This window comes from Danio rerio, chromosome 4 (genome assembly GCF_052040795.2).
Source record: "Danio rerio strain M-AB ecotype USA chromosome 4, GRCz13ab, whole genome shotgun sequence".
NCBI classification, from domain to species: Eukaryota; Metazoa; Chordata; class Actinopteri; order Cypriniformes; family Danionidae; genus Danio; species Danio rerio.
Genome location: NC_141024.2, coordinates 2,555,584 through 2,578,844, shown reverse-complemented (window position 1 = coordinate 2,578,844; position 23,261 = coordinate 2,555,584). Strand labels below are relative to the sequence as shown.

Sequence of the window (23,261 nt, the reverse complement as noted above, 5' to 3'; positions counted from 1 at the left end):
TTTTATTTAAATAATAAAAAATTATTTACAATTAATTTACAATTAAAATGTGCACTTAAACTATTTAAGAAAATATATTATCTGATAAAAGTCATTTAAATTAATATCCTATTGTAATATTAAATATAGTATCTGATCTAGATAATAACACAGAGATCAACGCACATTAGCGCCCCCTGTAGTGTTCATTTCTGCTAAGCCATGACCAATTTTAGCAGGTTCGAACACAAACCATATCACCTTATGTGCACTAGAGGGCGCCTTTTAATTAACATATCTAGTGGTGGTTATTATCAGGAACATAACTGCACAGACATATATCAATAAATGACAGACAGACAGACAGACAGACAGACTAACAGACAGACAGACAGACAGACAGATAGATAGATAGATAGATAGATAGATAGATAGATAGATAGATAGATAGATAGATAGATAGATAGATAGATAGATAGATAGATAGATAGATAGATAGATAGATAGATAGATAGACAGAAAGATGGTTGGATGGATGGATGGATGGATGGATGGATGGATGGAATGTTAGATAGATAGATAGATAGATAGATAGATAGATAGATAGATAGATAGATAGATAGATAGATAGATAGATAGATAGATAGATAGATAGATAGATAGATAGATAGATAGATAGATAGATAGATTAAAATTATTTTTAAAACATTCAAAACTGCTTTTAATCTAGCCCAAAATAAAACAAATAAGACTTTCTCTATTAAAAAATATTATACTGTGAACATTGCTCTGTTAAACATCATAGATAAAAACACAGAGATCAACGCACATTAGCGCCCCCTGTAGTGTTCATTTCTGCTAAGCCATGACCATTTTTAGCAGGTTCGAACACAAACCATATCACCTTATGTGCACTAGAGGGCGCCTTTTAATTAACATATCTAGTGATGGTTATTATCAGGAACATAACTGCAGACTCAATAAATGACACTGACAAGATTTGTTTTTTATTACAAATTACTGTATGGGATTTGTTTTAAATAAAACATTTCAAATAATTAATTAAATATTTTAAACTAATTATGAATAATTTTTTTATTGAATTTATGAGAGTTTAAATCACAAATTCTCAGTCAGCTCTCAGGTTTTTAGAAATGATTTTATTGAAAAGTGCTGAAGAGTTTCTTTATAAATAATCTAATTACAGTGATTCTTAAAGGGAGAGTTCATAGTAATTGAACTGGGATGAAACATTGGACAAAAACACCTTTCGTCCATAATCAATTAACAACATGACAGTGATAAATTAGATTTAATCTGGTATAAAAGTTCAGAAAGATCACAACCAGTGCAAACAAGCAATCATTCAACATCATTATCATAACAAAACCTGTGCAGATATTTTTTTGGGTGAAACGTCCCTTTAAGGCAGTAGTGATCAATGTCCGAAGGTATAAAAATAAGACAAATCAAAGAGCACGTCTGAGTGTTAAGAGACGCTGCATCCATTACTGCTCCCATTCTCCTGTGTTTGGCTGCAGATTTGAAGGAAATGTTGCCAATCTGGAGCCGAAAGGGGTAATTCAGTCTGAAAGTGATTCCAGAACCTAAAAAAAAAATATGTACATATATATATATATATATATATATATATATATATATATATATATATATATATATTTATATATATATATATATATATATATATATATATATATATATATATATATATATATATATATATATAAATATAAATTTTAAATTTAAAGAAGCATAATAAGCAATTTTTAAGCAATTTCTGTCTGTACTTCAGTGTTTTTCCACCAAAATGAAGCTTTAGATCTGCCCAGACCTGCTTTAGAGTATAAATATTCAAACGTGCTTAAATAAAGGCGCAAAAGAAATAAACAAGCAAAATTACTTACAATATTTCAAAATAAAGGTCTTGCTTGCGTAAAATGTATTTTGAAATGTTTTATTTTGTATACATGTTTTAGAAAATGAGACTAAATTTCTTAAGAATTTTTTCTCACTATAAAAAAATCCTTTTTGTCATATTTTTAAGCTGAATCAAATTAATCTTATGAGTCCATTGAGCTTATATTATGTTAAACTGACTTAAAACAGCTTGGTTAACTTAGAAAATTAAGTTAGAACTTGATTAACTTAGTTTAATAGGTTACAATGAACTAAATGTACACATGCTGTCAGGACTAATTGATCCTATCATTTTTTAGGGTGTATAAATTAAATGTGTGTTGGATTAAATAATTATACTATGTAATCATTTGGATTGTATTATTTGATTTTAGTTCTATTATTATTACTTTGTGCATTTTTAATTATTACATTTTGTCTTTGTATTTATTCTTGTATGTTTCTTTTACAGCTGCACATTTTATCTCTCTGCACAGTGCCTTGAGATGCTACTTTTAAAGGTGCTTTATATTAATGTATTGTTAATAACACTCAGATACTGTATATACTGCCTATATAACAAACTGATATATAATATATTTAAAGTTAATTACAAATATCCATATATTAAACTGACTAGGACTAAAATAAAACAGAAATATACTTATAAAATATTAATAGCAAAAAATGACAATAGTACATAATAAAGCTTCTAAAACTAAAATCAGGCATCATTATTTGACCAAAAGTGAAAAATATTAGATATAAAATCTTATTTTATTTATCTTATGTTAACTAAAACTTTTAAAAATACAAACTGAAATAAAATAAGTTTAAGTGAAATTTGTCAAATGTTTTTAATTGTTTTTTTTTTTAAATGAGAGTGAATAATAAATACCTAATATGTTACAAATCAAAACTATAATAAAAATATCTGCACGCTCCCCTCCTTCTTCCCTGCTGGCCACGCCCACTCCTGCCCTTTGCTTGCGAAGCTCCACGCCCATTATGATGCGTGTTTTGAAAAAAATTCTGAGGTAGACCTCAACCGAAAGTGGGGGGTTTCATGACCCTTTAAAGTGAGACCTTAAACATACATATAAGCCCTAATTTTACATCAGATTTCCATAAATAAACACATATTTCATGAGTATAACTAAACTTATTCTATTAAAAATTATATTAATACAAATCTTCAATGTCAATCTCCTTTGTTTTTTTTCTCCAGCTTGTCCCATAATAATTCCATTTGATATGCATCTAATTTTTGATTCGTTGGCTCAGTGGTTAGCACAATTGCCTCACAGCAAGAAGGTTGCTGGTTCGAGTCCCAGTTGTTTCAGTAGGCATTTCTGTGTGTTGTTTGCATGTTCTCCCCGTGTTGGTTTCCTCTGGGTGCTCTGGTTTCCCCCACAGTCCAAACAAATGTGCTATAGGGGAATTGATTAACTAAATTGGTCGTAGTGTATGAGTGTGTGTGGATGTTTCCCGGTACTGGGTTGCAGCTGGAAAGGCATCCGCTGTGTAAATATATGCTGGAATAGTTGGCGGTTCATTCCGCTGTGGCGACCCCTGATAAATAATTGGCTAAGCTGAAAACTGAATGAATGAATGAATGAATGAATGTTATTTTATTGTATTGTGTAGTGTGTATGTTTTACTTGTGATGGTAAACATCAGGGTCTCGGCTCATTCTGTTGTTGAAGCCGATGTACAGATCGTCCCACAGCAGTCCATTCACAACCACATGCCTCATCACATTCACACGGTTCTTGATCTGAAAACACACACACACATACAGTTAACGACACACTTAGCATTAGCTTTCTATGTGCTTCATTAGTGTGGTGTACTCTTCACATTACCTCCTCGTATGCATGTTCTCTCTCTGGTCGCTCCGTGGGGAATGAAAGATCCAGGAAATCCACCAGATAATCAAAACCTCCATTCAGGGGCTGGAAATCGTCATCCGTCTCAATGACCTGATGCAGAAAAACTTTAGCACATCTGTGGCTAGCATGACTAAACATGTTGCTATGTCTCTGTTGTTGCAAACCATGTTTTTAACACAAGATTTGACATATTTTTAAAGTATTTATCATGTTTTATTGCATGGCTAACATGATTTAGCATGTTTCTACTAGCATAAATTAGTATGTTGATGAAATATTTCTCTGTGTTGTAGAGCATGCTAACATGTTTGAGGACAAACGAACATTGCTGAAGTATTTGTGTTGTTGCAGACTATGGTTTGCATGTTTTAGCATGGTTTTAGCATAAACTTTGCCATATTGATAACATATTTAGCATGGTTTATCGCATGGCTAACATGATTTAGCATGTTGCTATTGGCCATGTTTTTATCACGTTTTTAGTGTAAGTTTTGGCATTTTGTGAAAATATTTAACATGTTTTCCTACATGGCTAACAGATTTAGCATGTTGGTACTAGCATAAACAAACACATTGATGAAACATTTCTCTATTGTTGTGTAGACCATGGCTTGCATGTTTCATCGTGTTGTTAGCACAAAATAGAATGTTAGGATATTTACCATGCATGGGTATCATGTTAAACTTGTTGCTAGCTTAGATTAGCATGTTAAAAACATTTGTCATGTTTAGTGCAGGCTAACATGCATTAACATGTTGTTTGTATAAATGAGCATAGGTAGCATGATTTAGCATGTTTTTACTAGCAATGTCTTACTGAAAGATTTCACTATTTCTGTAGAAGATGGCTTGCATGTTTTAGCATGTTTTTAGCAACAAATAGCATGTTAGAATATTTATCATGCAGGGCTAACAACATGTTTTAACATAAATTAGCATGTTTAAAACATTTGTGATATTTAGTGCAGGCTAATATGCATTACCGTGTTGTTAGCATAAATAAGCATGGCTAACATGATTAAGCATGTTGCTACTAGCATAAAGTAACATCTTACTGAAACATTTCACTATTGTTGTAGAAGATGGGTTGCATGTTTGTTTTAACATGTTTTTAGCAACAAATAGCATATAAGGATATTTACTATGCATGGGTAATTTGTTTGAACTCGTTGCTAGCATAAATCTTATGTTGCTAGCTTAGATTAGCATGTTAAAACATTTGTCATATTTAGTGCAGGCTAACATGCATTGCTATGTTGCTAGCATAAATGAACATCTTCCTAAAAAAGTTTTATTATTGTTTAAGAAGATGGCTTGAATTTTTTAACATGTTTTTAGCGAGAAATAGCATGTTAGAATATTTATCATGCAGAGCTAACATGTTTTAACTTGTTGCTTGCATAAATTAGCTTTATGTTTAAGACATTTGTAATATTTAGTGAGCATAAATGAGGATGTTATTGATACTTATACCATGTGGCTGTCCATGTTAAGCACGGTTTGTTTAAACATATCTGTTTTTTCATGGCTGTTATGTTTTTCTGCATAGCTAATGTGTTTAGTAAGGGTTAGCATAATAAAATAGGTAATCAATGTGAGTTAATTACCCGGATGACCAGATTGTAGTTTCTGAATCCTGCCCAGTTATAATAATACTGGATCCAGTGCTTGTGTTTGAAGATTTCGGCTGAAATGGAGGCGTTCAATTGATTCAAATACAGGTCAAACTCCCAGTTGTCCTTGTAGATCTTTGTGCCATGAGGCGGATCAGTGATGGCAGTTCTGCAAAGAGAAAATCAAGCAGATGGAAAAACAGAAATGACGGATGTGTGGCATGCTAATTTACTCAGATGTGATCTTAACATGCTTCTTTTGCTTGTTAGCACATGGCTAATACGTCACTAGATTCTGCAAGATTCTAGTATAGCCAGCACATGTTTTCATGAATTAACATCTTTAGCAATTTTCTTGCTAGCCATGCATGGGAAATATTTTAGCATGCTAAATTCTGTTAACAACATGCTAAAACATGCAACAACAGTGATTAGTGTTTAGCATGTTCATTTATGCTAATAGCAACATGCTAAATCATGTTAGCCATGTAATAAAACATGATAAATATTTTAGCAATATGACAACATTTTGTTCATCTGTAACTAGCATGAATTAGCATGTTGCAGACAACATTCTAGCATCACCAGACATTGCTATAAATAATTCATGTTTTAGCTTGTTTCACATGTAAACAACATGAATTGAAAAGTGGGGGGTGTCATGAATGCATGTTGTTAACATGTTTTAGCACATATGGATAGCATGTAGTACCATGTTTTTAGTATAAATTAGGATGTTGCAGACAACATTCTAGCATCACTAGACGTTGTTTGAATTCATTCACGTTCTGTTTGGTTTCAGCATTAATTAACATGTTGTTAGCATGTGTTAGCACATATGGATAGCATGTAGTACCATGTTTTTAGCATACATTAGCATGTTTCAGACAACCTTCTAGCATCACTAGATGTTGTTAAGCATCAATTAATATGTTGCTAGCATGTTTTATCACATATGGATAGCATAAATTAACGTTTTCAGCATGAAATAACATGTTTTTGCATGAATTAACATGTTTCCAGCATGAATTAACCTGTTTTCAGCATGAATAAACATGTTTTTAGCATGAATTAACATATTTTCAGTATGACTTAACATGTTTTTAGCATGAATTAACATGTTTTAGCATGAATTAACATGTTTTAGCATGAATTTGCATGTGGCCAACATGTTTTCTTATTTTTATTTTTTTACATGTTTTATAGGTTGACTTCAACATGCTGTTTATGCTAATAATAAATATCAGCGTATGATGTTAAGGAATGTTTAACTTGTTTTTTAAAAATAACATAAGCCTAAATAAAACTAGTTATAGACTAATTTAAATATGACAGAACAAAACAAATATAATAAACATGGCAAAAACACAGCAACATTTGAAATAGAATCTGATCTCATGGCACTGATTGTTGATCTAATGAATTGAAGCTATATCAATATTCTAAATGCTAAACTAATGTAAACGCACTCATTGGACCGGTTATTCAGAGCCACAGCTAAATCCAAGACAGATCCAGGTAGAGGAGTCCAGGTTAAAGTGTTCAGGCAGCTTTTCCTTATCAGTTCGTTCAGCTCTGCTGGACTGTTCTTCGTGTTTGTCTCCTTTATGTACCTGTCACAATCAAGGGCTTATGTTACTGTTAATGAACACTGCAAATGCATCCATTCTTGCTATAGTTAAACATTAACTGCACCTGTCAGACGGGTGAGCTTCAGTGAAATATCCAGCAAACGGACAGTAGATCTTCGGCTGCAGAGATTTGACCAGCTGCGCCTTGTAGTTCAACAGCTTCTTCCTCTCGTTCTTGATAAAATTCGCCTTCCAGCTCTCTGTCAAAAGAAAGAAATCATGCTAGCAAAATGCAGATTAAAAATAAAGTCGTGCTTAAATCAAATTAGCATGTTAGAAATATGTAAATGATATGCTAATTAATGCAGTTAAATCAGTTAGCTATAGAGAAGTCACAGTTTTGGTGTAAAGCTCTTGCTGTGTAAGTTACCGGTGTATTTTCCACCATGGAAGGTCATGGGAAATCCAGAGGCGCCGCCTGCGAAGTCACTCATCATCACATCCACACCATGAGGAAGACGGCCATTGTTTGGTCTGGTGCAGTCGACTGTATTCAGGATCATGTGACCTTGAGAAGGGTTTTAATACTGTCTTATTGCTTTTCTGAAAGATCGTGTGATTCTGAACTCTGCAGTAACAATGCTGGAAATTGGAGAGGGGTCTGGATGCAGACTCGGTGCAGATGCAATCCGAGCTGCATGCAATGCTTTTTAGTGCGCTCACCTAACCCCACCCCTAACCCCATCCCTCACAGTGACATCACTAGCTCCATTAAGTGCATCGTGTCTGACATTGCTTTTTTGAGCGATTCAATCTCAGCTTGCATCATAAAGGCTGCATCGAGATACTGTTGGAAAATTCAGCATCAGTTGAGCATCTTCTATTTATTTTTTAGCAATAAAATCAGGTCATCTATCTGAAATGCTTTCAACCCATTTTCCCAGTGATATATCCCCTTTTAAAGGTGCAATATTAAAGTTTGACACCCAGTGGTTAAACAAAATTTTGCATTTCTGGATCAAAACAAACGCTAGGGCAGGTTGCCAGATTGAGGATCAACAGTCGAGCGTAAAGGCTGATATTAATCATGTTTTAACTAAAAGCAACGGCACACGATATAAGGAATATTTCCATATTAAAGGGTTTTAGTCCTAACCAACACCTGAAATGTATTTTAGAAACGGCTTCTACTTCTTACAGCTTAACAACAGAAAACTGACAATGATCAGCTCAGGTATGAAGCAGCAGCAGATAGTTCACCTCAGATCTGGAGAATAAAATAAATCACTTGAATTTAAACTTTAGAATACTGAGACTCAGTGCAAACCAACACATATCAGCCATTCAGCATTGATTTAATCATGTTAAAGAGGCTTCATTGATATTAATTCGATTGTAAACCTGACCATTTCGCTGGAGTGCAGTGAGTGCACTATTCTGTGCTTCTGAATGGCTGTATTTACATTTCAGTTGTGTTTTGTCTGGTGTAAACAGCCAAATTGCTTATCACTGCAAATCTCGTCATGACAGGATTACAATGTAACCTGCTCACCCAATGTTTACATTTGTAATATTTATATTAATTGTTAATTAATAACCTCATGTGGAACTCTGAATCTACGCCTCATTTCAGAGTCTGCTACTGTCCACCGGAGGTCGCATTTCGGTCACGGGCGCATGCTTTGAGAGCCTTCATGACTGAATGAATGACATACTCTGTTTTCCACCAAGACAACCCGGGGTACTGAAATATAAATGACTAAACTAGCATTGGGCGGGTTTCCGGCATGTAATGCACATTTTCAAAGCAGAATATCTGACTTCATCATTGTTTTTCAGATGAACAAGAATGTTCACCTGGCATGTTTCTGAAATATCTACACACATATATGGTATTTTAATGCTTTAGAAGAGTCAAAAACTTACATACAGCACCCTTAAGTTGTACGTGGGTCATTTTAGACTCATGTCGTGCATCAGAAGTGGTTCTGCAGCTTGTGCATCAAAGGGTTAAAGTCACAGGCTTGATTATATCTTGTGCCTAAATTGTTTAAACTATTCCAGCCAAACTAAACGAAATAAGTCAGAAGACAAATAGAACAGAAGAACACACCATGTAGCTTATCCTTGCTTTGTTAAACATCACTTGGAAAATATTTGAAGAGTGTGTTTGTTAAGCTGTAATTTACCAGCTGTCACTATTTTACAGCCTGATTATCAATGCTGCTTTCCTTCAGCCGAACTTTGCCTTTGCTGTTATACTTCTGTCAATTTTACTGTAACGTGCGCTTTATATCTCATGACAGATAAGGGCAGCCTCGCTCTGCCATCACATTGTTCTTATCGTACGTTTAGTTTATAACTATTTGAACTACTAAGTAACATATAAGTGATTATTGCCTCCTCAATGTGAGACAAAACAGAGAGTGAGGTTTAGAGAAATAAAAGCACCAGCAAAAATACCTTTATATTCCACTATCAAGCAGGTGTCCATTTCAGGATGAACGCCATCCATCAGGATCATGAACCTCAGATGATCATCCACCTTTAAAACGAGACAAATTTAATAAATGCACAACATAGGAAGCATAAGTATAGAAATAAAAGCATGAGTATCTTACATTCTGCCACACACCGAACGGCACTACGTTGATGTTTGTTAAATTCACTCCGCTTTTCTCCAGATACCTGCAATGACATTAAAATGCAAGCTGTTGTTTTGTCGGATGGTCTACAAATCACATTTGCAAATGAGTTATGAGATGTGATCAGCTATAAAAATGCTAGTCAAATGCTAGTTTATTTCTAGTGTTTTACATATAATATAGACAGTATAATACACTTCACTATGGTTTTAAAACATAATATTTACCATTAATTACTATAGTATTTTTTTTTTTTCATGTGAGTTGCAAGAAAAGCTTGATGTGGGTCTCACCAGAAAACCGGACGTGAAGTGTTTCCAACATAAATGGGAATATCCGGACGCTTCTTGGAGAGATGTTGCAAAGTCGGATAGCTGATAAAAAAGAAGAAGAATATAATATATATATATATATATATTATATATATATATATATATATATATATATATATACACACACACACACACACACACACACACACACATATATATATATATATATATATATATATATATATATATATATATATATATACACACACACACACACATATACATACATACATATATATATAAATAAATAAATATATAAAATGTATGCACTATATGGTAGATGATGTGTTTATTAGGGCTGCGCGATATTGGAAAAATCTGATATTGCAAAAACTTGTTCTTCAGGGATGTAGATGTAATTTTACAAGATTAATTGAATTGCTCAATTTGGAAAGAATTCATTTATTTAGAATGCATCTGCATAAATTATAATAAACAAATTAAAAGCATGGATAAGTGCAATCGATATGTGATGTATGGTTTCCTATGAAGCCAGTTTACAAAAATTCAGTAATTAAATATAAAATAACACAGCAAAGTCTTCATTGTATGCACTGTTTACAATCTCCTGTAGAATTGCCAGTTACTTCAATTATAAAATCAATACGGTATATGCTGGAGCATGCTAATTGGACTTTTAATTTGCCAGTAACCTGGGTCAACTGCTTCAGGTGAACTGAATGCCAATGCAAGATCTGCATGTTTAAGGTCTGTTTTCTTTAAAAATCAGCGATCTCCACTGGCTGAGTGAATACCGATGTAATGTGGTGCTCAGATTGTACAACAAGCACTGCATTAAATCACATTTTCCCCTGCCATGTCTTTATAATATGAATATTTATTTTACCACAGGATATTCAATGGAGCTTCTGTGCTAACCTGCCGATTCTGATGGGCGCGTGCGAGTAAACGGCTTTTTGTCTTGTTTTTACGCTTGAGGAAGTAAATGAATGCCAAAGTCTATTCAACTGAATGTATTTTAATGACATTACAATATCGATACAGTAAAAGGAACTGTATAAAATGGAAAAAAAAAAAAACTCACAAAAACGGGCCACCGGAAGTTTATCAGTATGGGAAACACACTAGCTCGGCATAAACCCCGTTTACAGCAATATACTGTATTTACATTTACAGCGCTATTTATCCCGCTGTATATTCATTAACAGTCTTGTATATATTTGCTTTAAAATATACAGTTATTTTCACAAAGCAACTATAAAATACAATAACATGCTGCATTACTGTCCTACAGTAAAATAAAGCTCACATTACCATTCAATAGCAAACATCATTAACAGTGCACATAATTAAATCATTGTTAAAGCCTCACACTTTATCATTTCTTGTACCTAAATGGTATAAATTATCTTGAAATCTCATACACACGGTAAATAATCATTAACAGTTCTATATTTTAATGTTTTCCATTTATGTACGGTTGTAAATTGATCATTATGGGATGTTGATCTCTGCTTTGCCCACTTTTGATGTTGAAAGTTCAACTCTACAGTTTAAAAACGTGACATTTTAGTCATTTAAAATAATATAATGTACAAGAAATAATAGGAATATAGAGAAATAAGTCTGTAAAATAACAGAAAAGGGGCTGGCAGTTTATTACAAGGTGTTTGTAGGAAAATATATAACACCAACCCAGACAATATAGCACTTTAAACTATTAAAATGTTCATAAAAGTCACTTTTTCACACTTTTCAAGGTTAAAAGTTGTTGGAAAAAAAGATTAATATCCCTTAATACAATTCAAAAGCAGAAATAAATGGTGGAAAATAAAACTTGAGTCACAAAATACAGAAAACTGCTAATTTACAGGTATTTCATACAGTACAGGCCTTTAAAACACAACCAATTGAACATTTTTCATTCCTTTAGGTCAGGGATCACCAAACTTGTTCCGGTGTCCTGCAGATTTTATCTCCAACCCTTATCAAACACACCTGAACAAGCTAATCAAGGTCTTACTATACTTGAAACACCCAGGCTGGTGTGTTGAGGCAAGTTGGAGCTAAACCCTGCAGGGCACCGGACGTCCAGGAGCGAGATTGGTGACCCCTGCTTTAGGGTTAAACATCGCAAACCTCATGTGTCCTGAACTGTAGTTCCCGATTATTATCATTTTGTTTTAGCATTGCAGATCATTCAGATCATGTGATTGTTGCAGATTCATAGATTGCGACTACATTCAAAACAGTATCAGTGCTTACCTGAGGTGGTCTGAATGCATGTGGCTGATGTAAACGAGATCTGCCTCCATCAGTCTGTCCATAGCATCTTTCGGAGGCTCGTGTAGGAGCCACCATCCTCTGGCAAACGCTGGTCCTGTGAGCCACGGGTCAAACATCATCCTGCGCTCGCCCGCTTTCAGCTCCATACACGCATGAGTGATGTAGGTCAGCTGAAACACACAGTCATACACTGTAAAATAAGCAATCTGCACAATGTCAATAAAATGAAATATGTTAATTAACATACAGTTGAAGTCATAATTATTAGCCCTCCTGCAATGTAAAATGCAGTTAGTTGATTATAATTATTGAGTAAACAATGAACTATGTGCATTATTAGCATGCAAGATAAGTCAATGGATTTACTCACTTTTCTTTTAATGTAACCTATAGCTTTTTACAGTGTGTGATTTTTATTTTTTTATTTTTTTTTCAAATATTTCCCAAATGATGTTGCACAGATTTAGGAAATTTTCACAGTATTTCCTATAATATTTTTTCTTCTGCATAAAGTCTTATTTGTTTTATTTCGGCTAGAATAAAAGCAGATTTAAATTTTTTAAAAACCATTTTAAGCATAATATCATTACCCGCCTTAAGCAATATTAGTTTTGGATTGTCTCCAGAACAAACCACTGTTATACAATAACTTGCCTAATTACCCCAACTTTACCCTATTAACCCTATTAACCCTATGTCACTTTAAGCTGAATACTAGTCTTGAAGATTATCTTATTATTATAATATTGAAACATTATTTACTGTCATCATGACAAAGAGAAAATAAATCAGTTATTATAAATGAGTTATTAAAACTGTTAGGTTTAGAGATGTGTTGAAAACAATCTTCTCTCCATTAAACAGAAATTGAGGAATTATATATACAGGGGCGAATAATTCAGACTTTAACTGTATATTCGAGGTGGAGACAAAGCAACTAGTCTGACAACTTTAACAAGGATGTAAATGAAGTGGATAGTTGAAAGCTCGTGGCCAACACCCACCCATATCTCATCAACAAAACAGTCAAATTAATAATGGCCGAAAGAGCCTAACAAGGAAACACATGCAATTACAAATAATCTTCATTGCTCTAACAGCAAACGTGTTGAAAATCCTCACAACGCAATTAAGAAAACACACTGCAAATTCTCACAGCGCATGCAAGTAACACAGAAGACAGCGGAAATGTTTAAAGGAGACTCAAAAACTGTAAATACGGACCAAATACATATGTTTTTATGCTGTTTTAGGCAGAGTTTTAACTACTTATTGAAAACAAAACATTTCTGTATGACTACAAGGGCTGACACTTTAAATGTTTTTACACATCAACATGCATGGAATTTAGTTTTTCATTAAAAATGAAATGTGAAGCACTGTTGTTTTGTATTTGTTTATTATACCACTAATTAGGTCTGAACCAACAATAATTAAGTTTAAATGTTTTATAATGCACAACTAGCATAGTATGTATTGCATTTTAATAAAGCATATGAATAATTACTGATAAAACAAGCAAAAAACACATAATTCCTGCGCCAGTGTTAAATTGTTAACCGTTTTGAAAATGTTATTTTAACTCTGGCTGGTGTGGATTATATATATATATATACCGGTAAAGTGTTAAAATTAACTGTTGAATTAACACTGTTGATTTTGCTGTGTGGGAATTTAAAGGAATACAGAACTTTTGGAAAGCTGTGACAGAAATGATAGAAAAGATTCATGAGGTTAATATACCAATGTCTCCTGTAATTTTTTAAATTTCATTTATGTCCCAAGGAGATCAAGTTAAAAAAAGACGGAGCATATATTTATGAATATATGTATTCTGCAAGCGAAGCGGCTTATGTCTTTAAATTGGATCGATGGATCCGCATCAAAGGATTTGCTCTTTAGTGTTTGGACTCTCAGCAGTGATTTTTAAACCACACTGAACTGAACTAAACTGAACTTCAGCTCTGAAAACTGGACTGACACTGTTTACATTTACTATTATCTTCAGTGTTTAGCTGCTTTGACACAATCTACATTGTAAAAGAGCTAGAGAAATAAAGATGAATAGAATATAATTGAATAGAATTGGAAAATTATTTGTGCACCAAATATAGGCTTGAAGAGATGGTAACAAACATGTCAAGGAAAAAAAACTTGTATATTCAGAAATAAATACATAATTTTTGAGTTTTTGAGAATTGTTATATTGTTTTTAAAAGGTGGTCGAGTTGGAAATGATTTATTAGAAGATTAGTAAACAAGCTGATCTTTTATTCTGATGTAAAGTACTGAGAAGCCTTTAGTTTTGTTTGTTGGTTCATGTTATATCTGGTACATGGTAATGTGTACTTGTTAAAATGTAATAAAAAGGAATTGGAAAAAAAAAACAGGACAGACCCAGCTGTTATGGTTATGGGTATTTAGGCTGATGATATATACAAAAGACAAGTTTTGGGGGTGATTTGTTTGTGTCTAGTGTCTAGTTATTTGTTTGTCTAGCTGTAACGCTGATATATCAGATTGTTACAGTGCTCAGGTCTATGTTCCTTACAGGTTGATCAGATAACAGAGAGTGAAACAGATAAAAACCACATCGATCACATTCAAAACAACGGCATTTCCCATGACAGCTTTGTGCTTTCAATAATGATCATTTGTTTGATTTAATGGCGCCTTTGTAAAACGTTCAAGTTCATCTTACAGAACACACAGTCTGTATTTGAGTTGTATTAACCTCAGAAAGCAACAGATTAGGATGTAATGCATGACGCATGCAATGTTTGTGTGTGTTGTCAATTGTAATTTGTGTGTATTGAGTCGGGCAGGTGGAGCGTTCAATACACTAAAGGCTTTTCTTTATCTGTGGATTTATATATTTACATTAGGCAAAGTTTTATAGCTACATTACTCAGACATCCCTTTTCTGTTGTGATTAATAATTCGTTGGTAATGTTTGTCAAGCCTGATTAAACACATGGCTCATCTCCTTCTTGATTCTCTGAGTGATACATGACCAATATCGGTGCAGAGTTTTTAATTGTTACTACTCTGCTGGGGTCTGATTGTACCGTAATCTCTCCGGCTTGCAGATCTTGTGCTTCTCTGGGCTCTGCAGTCCAGGGGTCTGGAGGATTCAACTCCAGCAGCTCTAAACTCCCGTCAGTCTCAGACAGCACTGCTTCTACACACAAACATGACAACACGGGGTTCACTTCAATCTGATTGACAGTTAATACATATCCATTCTATATGTACAGAGCTCAGCATATATAAATACACCTCCCACAAGTCTCTCGTTTAAACTTATATATTCTTAATACGACGCTCTACAATATTTGATGTGTGCATATACATTAGATTAGTCAGTACTGAAGCCAAATCTGGAGCTCATCTAACAAAATGACTTATGATAACGCTCCAAAAACTAGTACAGCCAAAGTTATATTATAGAAAAATATTAAATACAAATTTAATAAAGAGGAAAAATCAAGAGAAGCAAAAAAAAAAAAAAATTAATTAACATTTAGTTGAAATTTGATAGGTTTTATTTTATTTTTGCAAAAATTTGCTTGAATTTAATAGTTTAAAGTATGTCATTTAATTAATCTTTCATTTCCCGAATATGGTTGGTGACTGAAATACAATTTTAATAAATATATCTGTTTAATAAATCTGTTTTGTTTAAACGCACCAAAATACAATGCCTATATTCACTGAAAAATGGAGAAAAATATTCATTTTTAAAATGGGCTGTACTCTATTATGCTGAGCACTGTTTAACTAGACTACATGTGTCAATTTTACCTCAAAATCTAGTAAAATCTTGTAAATATTCAGTAAAGTGAAGTTTCTGGAACATTTCATTACAATTTTTAAAACATTCCATTTTTGACAGATAACAGTTTAGAATGTTCCATTCCATTTTTGAAACAGTCTGTTTTTGGAACATTCCATTTTTGGAACAGTCTGTTTTTGGATCATTCAATGTTCAAGCTAGTGTGCTACAAAACAGTGACTAAACCTGATTTTAATCTGCCAATGGTGTAAGCTAAGTAATCTTCGGCTCTATTTTATCGATCTAGGCGCAAAATCTAAAGCACATGGTGCAAAGGCACCGTGTCCAAATCCATTTTTGCTATTTTAAGGATGAAAAATGTGCTATGCAATCTGGCGCATGGTCTAACAGGGCTGTGCTTATTCTCTTAATGAGTTATGACTGTGTTTCAAGCATAGCTTGCATTAAACCAATCAGAGTCAAATCTCACATTTCCTTTAAGAGTCCTTTAAGTGGAAAAACTGAACACTTCACTAGCTAGAAAACAGTTAAACAGAGCATCTGCAGCACGAGGATAAAGAACGAGCCTCCTCCATTTTTACCTTCTCTTTACTCACTGAAGAAAGCCATTAGCCCACATATTTAATTCAATCTGTTAAGAGCAAAGATTTGTTTTTAAAACTATTTCTAAATTAAGTTCTAATATCCAGCAAAGGAACAAATGATCAATAATAATGAAGTGTGGTCAAAAAAATGGAGCTATATCCAAACACACTTCCTGTTTTTAAGCCCCATATGATGATGCAGACGTCTCCAAAACCCCACAGGTGGACAAATCTAAACTAGTTTTTATTAAAACAAATATAAATATGCATGCAGTAAATAACGCACCAACAATGTGTCGCAACTCATTTCTTTTATAGACAAAGTGGCGCAAATGGATTTGTTATTTAAACAATATGATGCAAAACGTGAAAATTACTGTTGTGCTGATCTGAAAATAGCAACAAATCGCACCATACACGTTTTGTGCCTTATTGCACCGGGTGTATGATAGAGCCCCTTAAATAAATAACTTATTTAACTTATTTAACTTGTTTAACTTATCACATTGGTTGATTATTTTGCTTGTTTTAAAGAAAAACTCACTTAATTTGGACTTATTATTTCTGAAAACAACACATTATGCGCTAGTTGTATAGAAAGTGCTTCTTGATTTAGGAATTTCTAGACATTGGGACTAAAAACAAGACAAAAACTCCATGTAAGAAAAGCTTGCAGTAATACAGAGGCAGATTTACTTCCAGAAATCTAAAGTTAGAAAAGAAAGATGCATTAGTTGTTGTAGCTTCTTGGTGGATCCACTGAAGCCGTAAAGACTCTTGTCAATGTTGTCATCATTGCTTCATTTACAAAAACAAACGTTTGAGGGATCTTACCGAGTTCATCCTGCATGAAGCTGTCTGGAGGATTGACGTACTGCATAGTGGCCACGTTGAGTTTCCAGTAGTGTTTGGTACACCGAACTGTTCTGTAACAAACACACATAATTCATGATTTACAATAATTTCTACAGTACGGCATTTGTAAATCTTGCTCAAAACCTAAAGTAAGAGTAACACATTTTGCACAGTATAAAATATCAGTGAAATGAAAAGTTAAAGATGCAGTTATTAGCCACAAATGGTTGTGAATTTTGTTTGTTTTTTTACAAATGTTTCCCAAGTGCTGTTTGACAGAGCAAATCAAATTTTCACAATATTTCCTATTATGTTTATTCTCTGGAGAAAGTTTAATTCTTTTAGTTTGGCTGGAATATATATGTAAATCAGGGTGTCCGCGGGGTCTTAAAAAGTCTTATAATATCTTTAATCTCAAAAAGAAAATTCTGGGCCATAAAAAGTCTTAAATTGACTGAAATATTGTGTTGTAGGTCTTTAAAACCTTTAAAACCTTCTTAAACAGGTCTTAATTTTCCTTTGTTCATGTATAGTTACCCAATCAGGCTAACTTATACAATCACCAACAATCCGTCTCAATAAAACTTTTAACTTTTTATTTAAGAATGTAACTTTTAACCATGATGGTTTAATTATTTTCCTTACAATTACCCTTGTTTAAAAGTTCTCCATGTATTTACTGCTGAGGACGCTGACCTGGACAGACCGTTGTGCATACATTTAGTTTATAATAGTTTTAATACATTTAAAATGCTTTTCTTTTATTTCCTTTTAGGAAAGGTTATGTTGAAAAAAGTGTATGTATACATTTAGAGCTTGCTTGCTTGATTTGACACAATATTTAAAATATTTTGCACTGAATTACTTAAACTATTTACTCTTTAATGATTAAATTATTATTATTGCATGACTGAATTTATTAAATTATTTTAAAAAGGTTGAAAAGGCTAATTAAAATCTTTTCCAGCTGGCCCATTCCACAATTCATTAATGTTTAGCCCTGTATGAGTCTTATTTCATTCATAATGGTCTTAAAAAGTCTTGAATTTAACTTGCTGAAATCTGCAGAAACCCTGATAAATCAATGTAAAAATTGCTAAGGTCATCATTATTACCGCTTTAAGAAATTTGTTCTACAGAGCAAACCACTGTTATACAATGACTTGCCTAATCACCCTAATTTTACCCTAATAGGTAAGCCTTCTTTAACACTTTTAAGAGTGTGGACTACGTTCATAAACACGTTTTTTAATGTCCTGTCTAAAAGGAAGCAATTTTTAAAGGCTTTCCTGTGTGAAGCTGTTGTAAAAGCAACCAATCAGCAAACGACTTTCGCTGTAATCGATCACCATCTTTGCCACAGTGTGTTTGAGGTGTGAAAAACACCTCAAGAAAAAAAAGAAAAGTTGTTGAAGAAAGGACACCTGTACAGAGAGGTTTATGTTCATTTTGCCCTAATCCAGCACAAAACTGCTCTGTTTGATTAGGAATGAGATAGTTGGTGATATGAAACAAACGTTTAGACAGCACAGACACAGTTTTGTTTGTCCGATTGTTTCTTTTGTTGATCTAAATAGCCGATACTGCAGTGTCACTTCTCCTTTGGCCTCCTTTGTGGTTGCTGTCAATGCATTTTTAAGTTATTTATAAAGGGTTGACTTGTATAGACGGTGGTTGTTTTATGTACTATCAATTTTTAAATAGCGCCTCCTCAGGAGCCCTTTGTGCTTTGGTACCAAAACTTAACACAAGGACTGATCATTCCACCAGATCAACAAATGCATGTTTGCCATTACCAGCTTTTAAGAACTGTTATGGACAGAGATCTTTCTTTTATGCATTCACAAAAGCCTGGAATGAGATTCCGCAACATCTAAACACAATACCAACACTGAGACTTTTTAGAAAATCCCATGCTCGTCATCTGATGGTCAACTATCACTGGAGCCACTGAGATAGTAGCCGGCTTTTCTCTATTTTATATGTTTGGTGATTGTTTGTACTGTGTTGATGGATGAGATGGCAAGTGTGTCTGCCTGTTTTAATGTTCTGCAGAGCAGGAACCTGCTGAAAAATAGCATTCATGCTGAGTCAGGCCCGATTATCTTTTAATCTTTTCCTGTATTAAAAAAATTATCAATAAATAAATAAATAAACAATTAAATAAATGTATATGGAGGTCTATTAAAAACACATTTTGTTATGATTTGTCTGGATTCAGGTCTGATCTGAATGTTTATCAATGTCAAAAAGCAGAAAAAATATTATAACAAAATAAATATTTAAATGCAAAAGACTTATGCTTATTTATGCATGTTTAGTAAAAACATGGTCTAGAAAATGCTTCTTAATCAAAGATTAAGATTGTTTTGATTTATTTGGACTAGAAACAAGACAAAACCTCTAAGAAATAAATAATAATAATAATTATTATTATAGGCATGTTTAACTTGTAATGTTATTTATTTTTTAGAAAGAGTGTATCTATTCACCTGCCGTCCATGTCCTCGATGTCTTTAATGAACAGTCCTCCCTGGTGTTTGCACTGGTTCCTGCACGCCCGCAGCTCGCCGTTTGCTTTGTAAATGATGTAACATTTTCCATCCTTGTTGTTTTTCTGAAAATTAATTCCGTCTTTGAGGTTTCGAACATCTTCAGCCTCCAACCGCAGCACTGTGTGCGAGACCTGAGCTGCCATCCTGCTGCAGTGGCCTAAAGAACAGCATGCTAGATCATCTTTAACATGTTTACATATGTTTTTTGGTATTAGGGAAATTTTTTAGTACTGATTATATTATAATGCAATATTTAAATATACAAACTAGCAACTGTGTGTTTAAATGTGCACTGATTTGCATACTTTTCCAGATCAGATGCATATTTGTTGACATATAAAAGTCAAATGACGCACACTTTAAAATCATGGCCCCTTGTTAATGTACTTACTAACATGAACAAAAAAAATTAACAATATATTTCTGAAAGGATTTGTTAATGTTATTAAGTAAATCTTATGGCATTATAAAATACTATTAATATTCAGTTAATGAAAATACAGCTGTTCATTGTTGGTTCCTTTTATCTCACAGTGCATTAACTAATATTAATAAGCACAACTTTAATAATTTTAATAGATTTTAATAATGTATTGGTAAATATTGATCTAGTAAATGCTGTGCAAGTACTGTTCAAAACATTAGTTTGGTAAATGCTGTAAAAATTATATGACTAAAAAGTCATGACAAGACTTTAACTTATTTTAATAAGTTTATCAGGTTTCAACTAAATTATTTATGTTATTTAAAGCTTAACTTAATATTTACTTGTTATGTTGATTCATGTTGATGAAGTTGACATTATTATTTCTTTTATTTAGCCAGGAGATCACATTGAGACAGTTCTGTCTCTTCTTCCTGTGAAACCTGGTCACGGACATGACTAAAAAGGTTAATTTATCGCTTTAAAACAAGTTCCCTCACTTTATTTTACAATGAGATTCAACTTATCACTTTAAAAGCAACAGGTTTCATGCATTTTTTTTTATTAAAATCAACTTATCACTTTAAAAGCAACAGGTTTACTCACTTAAAAATAAAATAAGGTCAAATAATTTCTTCAAAAGCAAAGGTTTTACTCACTTTTTAAAATAAAAATGAACTTATTGCTTTAAAAGCATCATGTTTACTCACATATTTTAAATTAAACTCAAATAATCACAATAAAAGCAACAGGTCCCATTCTTATAAAAGAAAGGCAGTTTTTTACTTTAAAAGCAACAAGTTTGTATAGTTTATTACTTAAACTATTGATTGATTCACAAATAGATTCACTTCCCTTTCACATATTTTTCACTTTCATTAATCACTTAAAAGCAACAGGTTCACTCGCATTCTTTTACAATAAACTCAACTCACCACTTTAAAAGCAACAGGTTTACTCATATTTTTTTTTAATTTAAATCAGCTTATTGCTTTAAAAGCAAAAGCTTTGCTCACCTTTTTCAATGTAAAATGAAATGATCACTTTCAAAGCAACATGTTTACTCACTGAATAAAATCAAATCAAATAATAACTTAAAAAGCAACGGGTTTACTCACTTTAAAAAAATAAAATCAAGTTTTTGCTGTAAAAAAAGCAACAGGTTTACTTACTTTTTAAAAATGTACTCATCAAATCACTTTAAAAGCAACAGGTTTACTCATTTTCAAAAACAAAATCAACTAATCGCTTTAAAAGCAACAGATTTACTACGTTTTTGACTGTAAAGTCAACTGATCACTTTAAAAGCAACAGTTTTACTCACTTTTTAAAAATCAACTTAACTAATCACTTTAAAAGCAAAATATTTGCTCACTTTTTAAAAATAAAGTCAACAATTCACTATTAAAAGCAACAGATTTACTACGTTTTTTGCTGTAAAGTCAACTAATCGCTTTACTTTAAAAAAATAAATAAAGTTTATCACATTAAAAGCAACAGGTTTACTTTATATTTTAAAATAAAGTTTACAGTGCAGATGAATATAGATAAATAAAAAGCGAGAGAGAGAGAGAGAGAGAGAGAGAGAGAGAGATTACCGTAGTGTGCAGTGCAGTCTGTGGAGTATGTCAGAGTGAAGGTCTGTGGTCTTTATCAAGCTCTACTGACTCTAAACTCCACGTCATTCTGAAAACAAAGCCTTTCTGATTGTACTCAGGACTTTATGGTATGCAATTGCACAAATGTGTAAAGGAAATGCTGCATGTTAAATGACTTATGATTGTATTGACTTTTTTATTATATGCATAACATTTTAAATAAGTCAATTATATCTTTAGAGTTTTGTGTGTGTGTGTGTGTGTGTGTGTGTGTGTGTGTGTGTTAATGGCACGCCCAAGTGAAAGAGCAAAAGTGTTTTGATGTAAAGGACTGAATGTGAGTTGAACAGGTTCAATTATAGAGTTGAGAGTGTTTCTTTTCCAACATTTCAATGACAAACAAGTAAATCAGGTGTTGCACTTTTGCTCACAGTCGCAAATGTCGTCTCGACACACTGAGGACACACCGTCACTGGTCAAAGTGAGCTGACGCATTTACATTTATTTATTTATTTAGTCAATGCTTTTTATTTTAAAGCGACTTCAAATGAGGATAAAAGAATCGCCAGAAAGCAGCATAGAGATCCCATTACAAGTTAGTTTGTTTTTGTGAAATGTGGGGACATTATATAGGTGTCCATTGTTTTCATACTGTACAAACTGTGTTTTGTATGATCCTAACCTCACCCTAGCCCCAAACCCAAACATCACTGGAAACTGTGTGCAGGTTTACTGTCAGAGAAAACTCATTGTGTGTGATTTGCAAGCTTTTAGAGAAATGAGGACATCAGCATTGTCCTCATATTTCACCAGCTTCTTGTAATACCAGTGTCATACCTGTGTCATTATATAGTTTGATATCCTGAGATGCCACAAAACACCTACAAACGCACGCACGCACACACACACACACACACACACACACACACACACACACACACACACACACACACACACACACACACACACACACACACAGAGGAAGGAACAAATAAAATTAAAACATCAACATAAAAATGATTACCGCTTATGTGCCTTCTATTACAGAATTATTGGATTAATTATTTTACAATTATGTCCAAGGTGTTGCAGGTAAATATTAACCCATCCCCTGATGTTGCCATTTTTGGGGTTCCAAAGATTTGGTCCCAATTCAATTATAAACAACTTGATGTTTTGGCCTTTACCTCACTAATAGCCAGGCGTCGTATACTACTTCACTGGAAATCAAATAAGCCCCCAACTACATCCCG

The 23,261-nt window shown here is 33.2% G+C and overlaps 1 protein-coding gene and 1 long non-coding RNA gene across 2 annotated transcripts; one reads left to right on the top strand and one right to left on the bottom strand.

Annotated features, from left to right (window-relative positions):
• Nucleotides 1–1,119: 1,119 nt before the first annotated feature.
• On the bottom strand, nt 1,120–22,017 carry cmah (cytidine monophospho-N-acetylneuraminic acid hydroxylase). The gene is given in 15 exon segments (NM_001002192.1): nt 1,120–1,586; nt 3,558–3,673; nt 3,762–3,878; nt 5,396–5,570; nt 6,871–7,014; nt 7,097–7,232; nt 7,403–7,540; nt 9,436–9,517; nt 9,594–9,660; nt 9,911–9,991; nt 12,176–12,366; nt 15,265–15,377; nt 17,411–17,502; nt 19,924–20,143; nt 22,009–22,017. Coding segments are annotated over 14 exon segments (1,776 nt in total). The 5' UTR covers nt 20,130–20,143; nt 22,009–22,017; the 3' UTR covers nt 1,120–1,468.
• On the top strand, nt 10,738–13,575 carry LOC141381553 (uncharacterized). Its single transcript, XR_015482385.2, has 3 exons — nt 10,738–11,951; nt 12,133–12,804; nt 13,019–13,575. It is a non-coding gene; the product is annotated as an uncharacterized LOC141381553 (long non-coding RNA).
• Nucleotides 22,018–23,261: the final 1,244 nt, after the last annotated feature.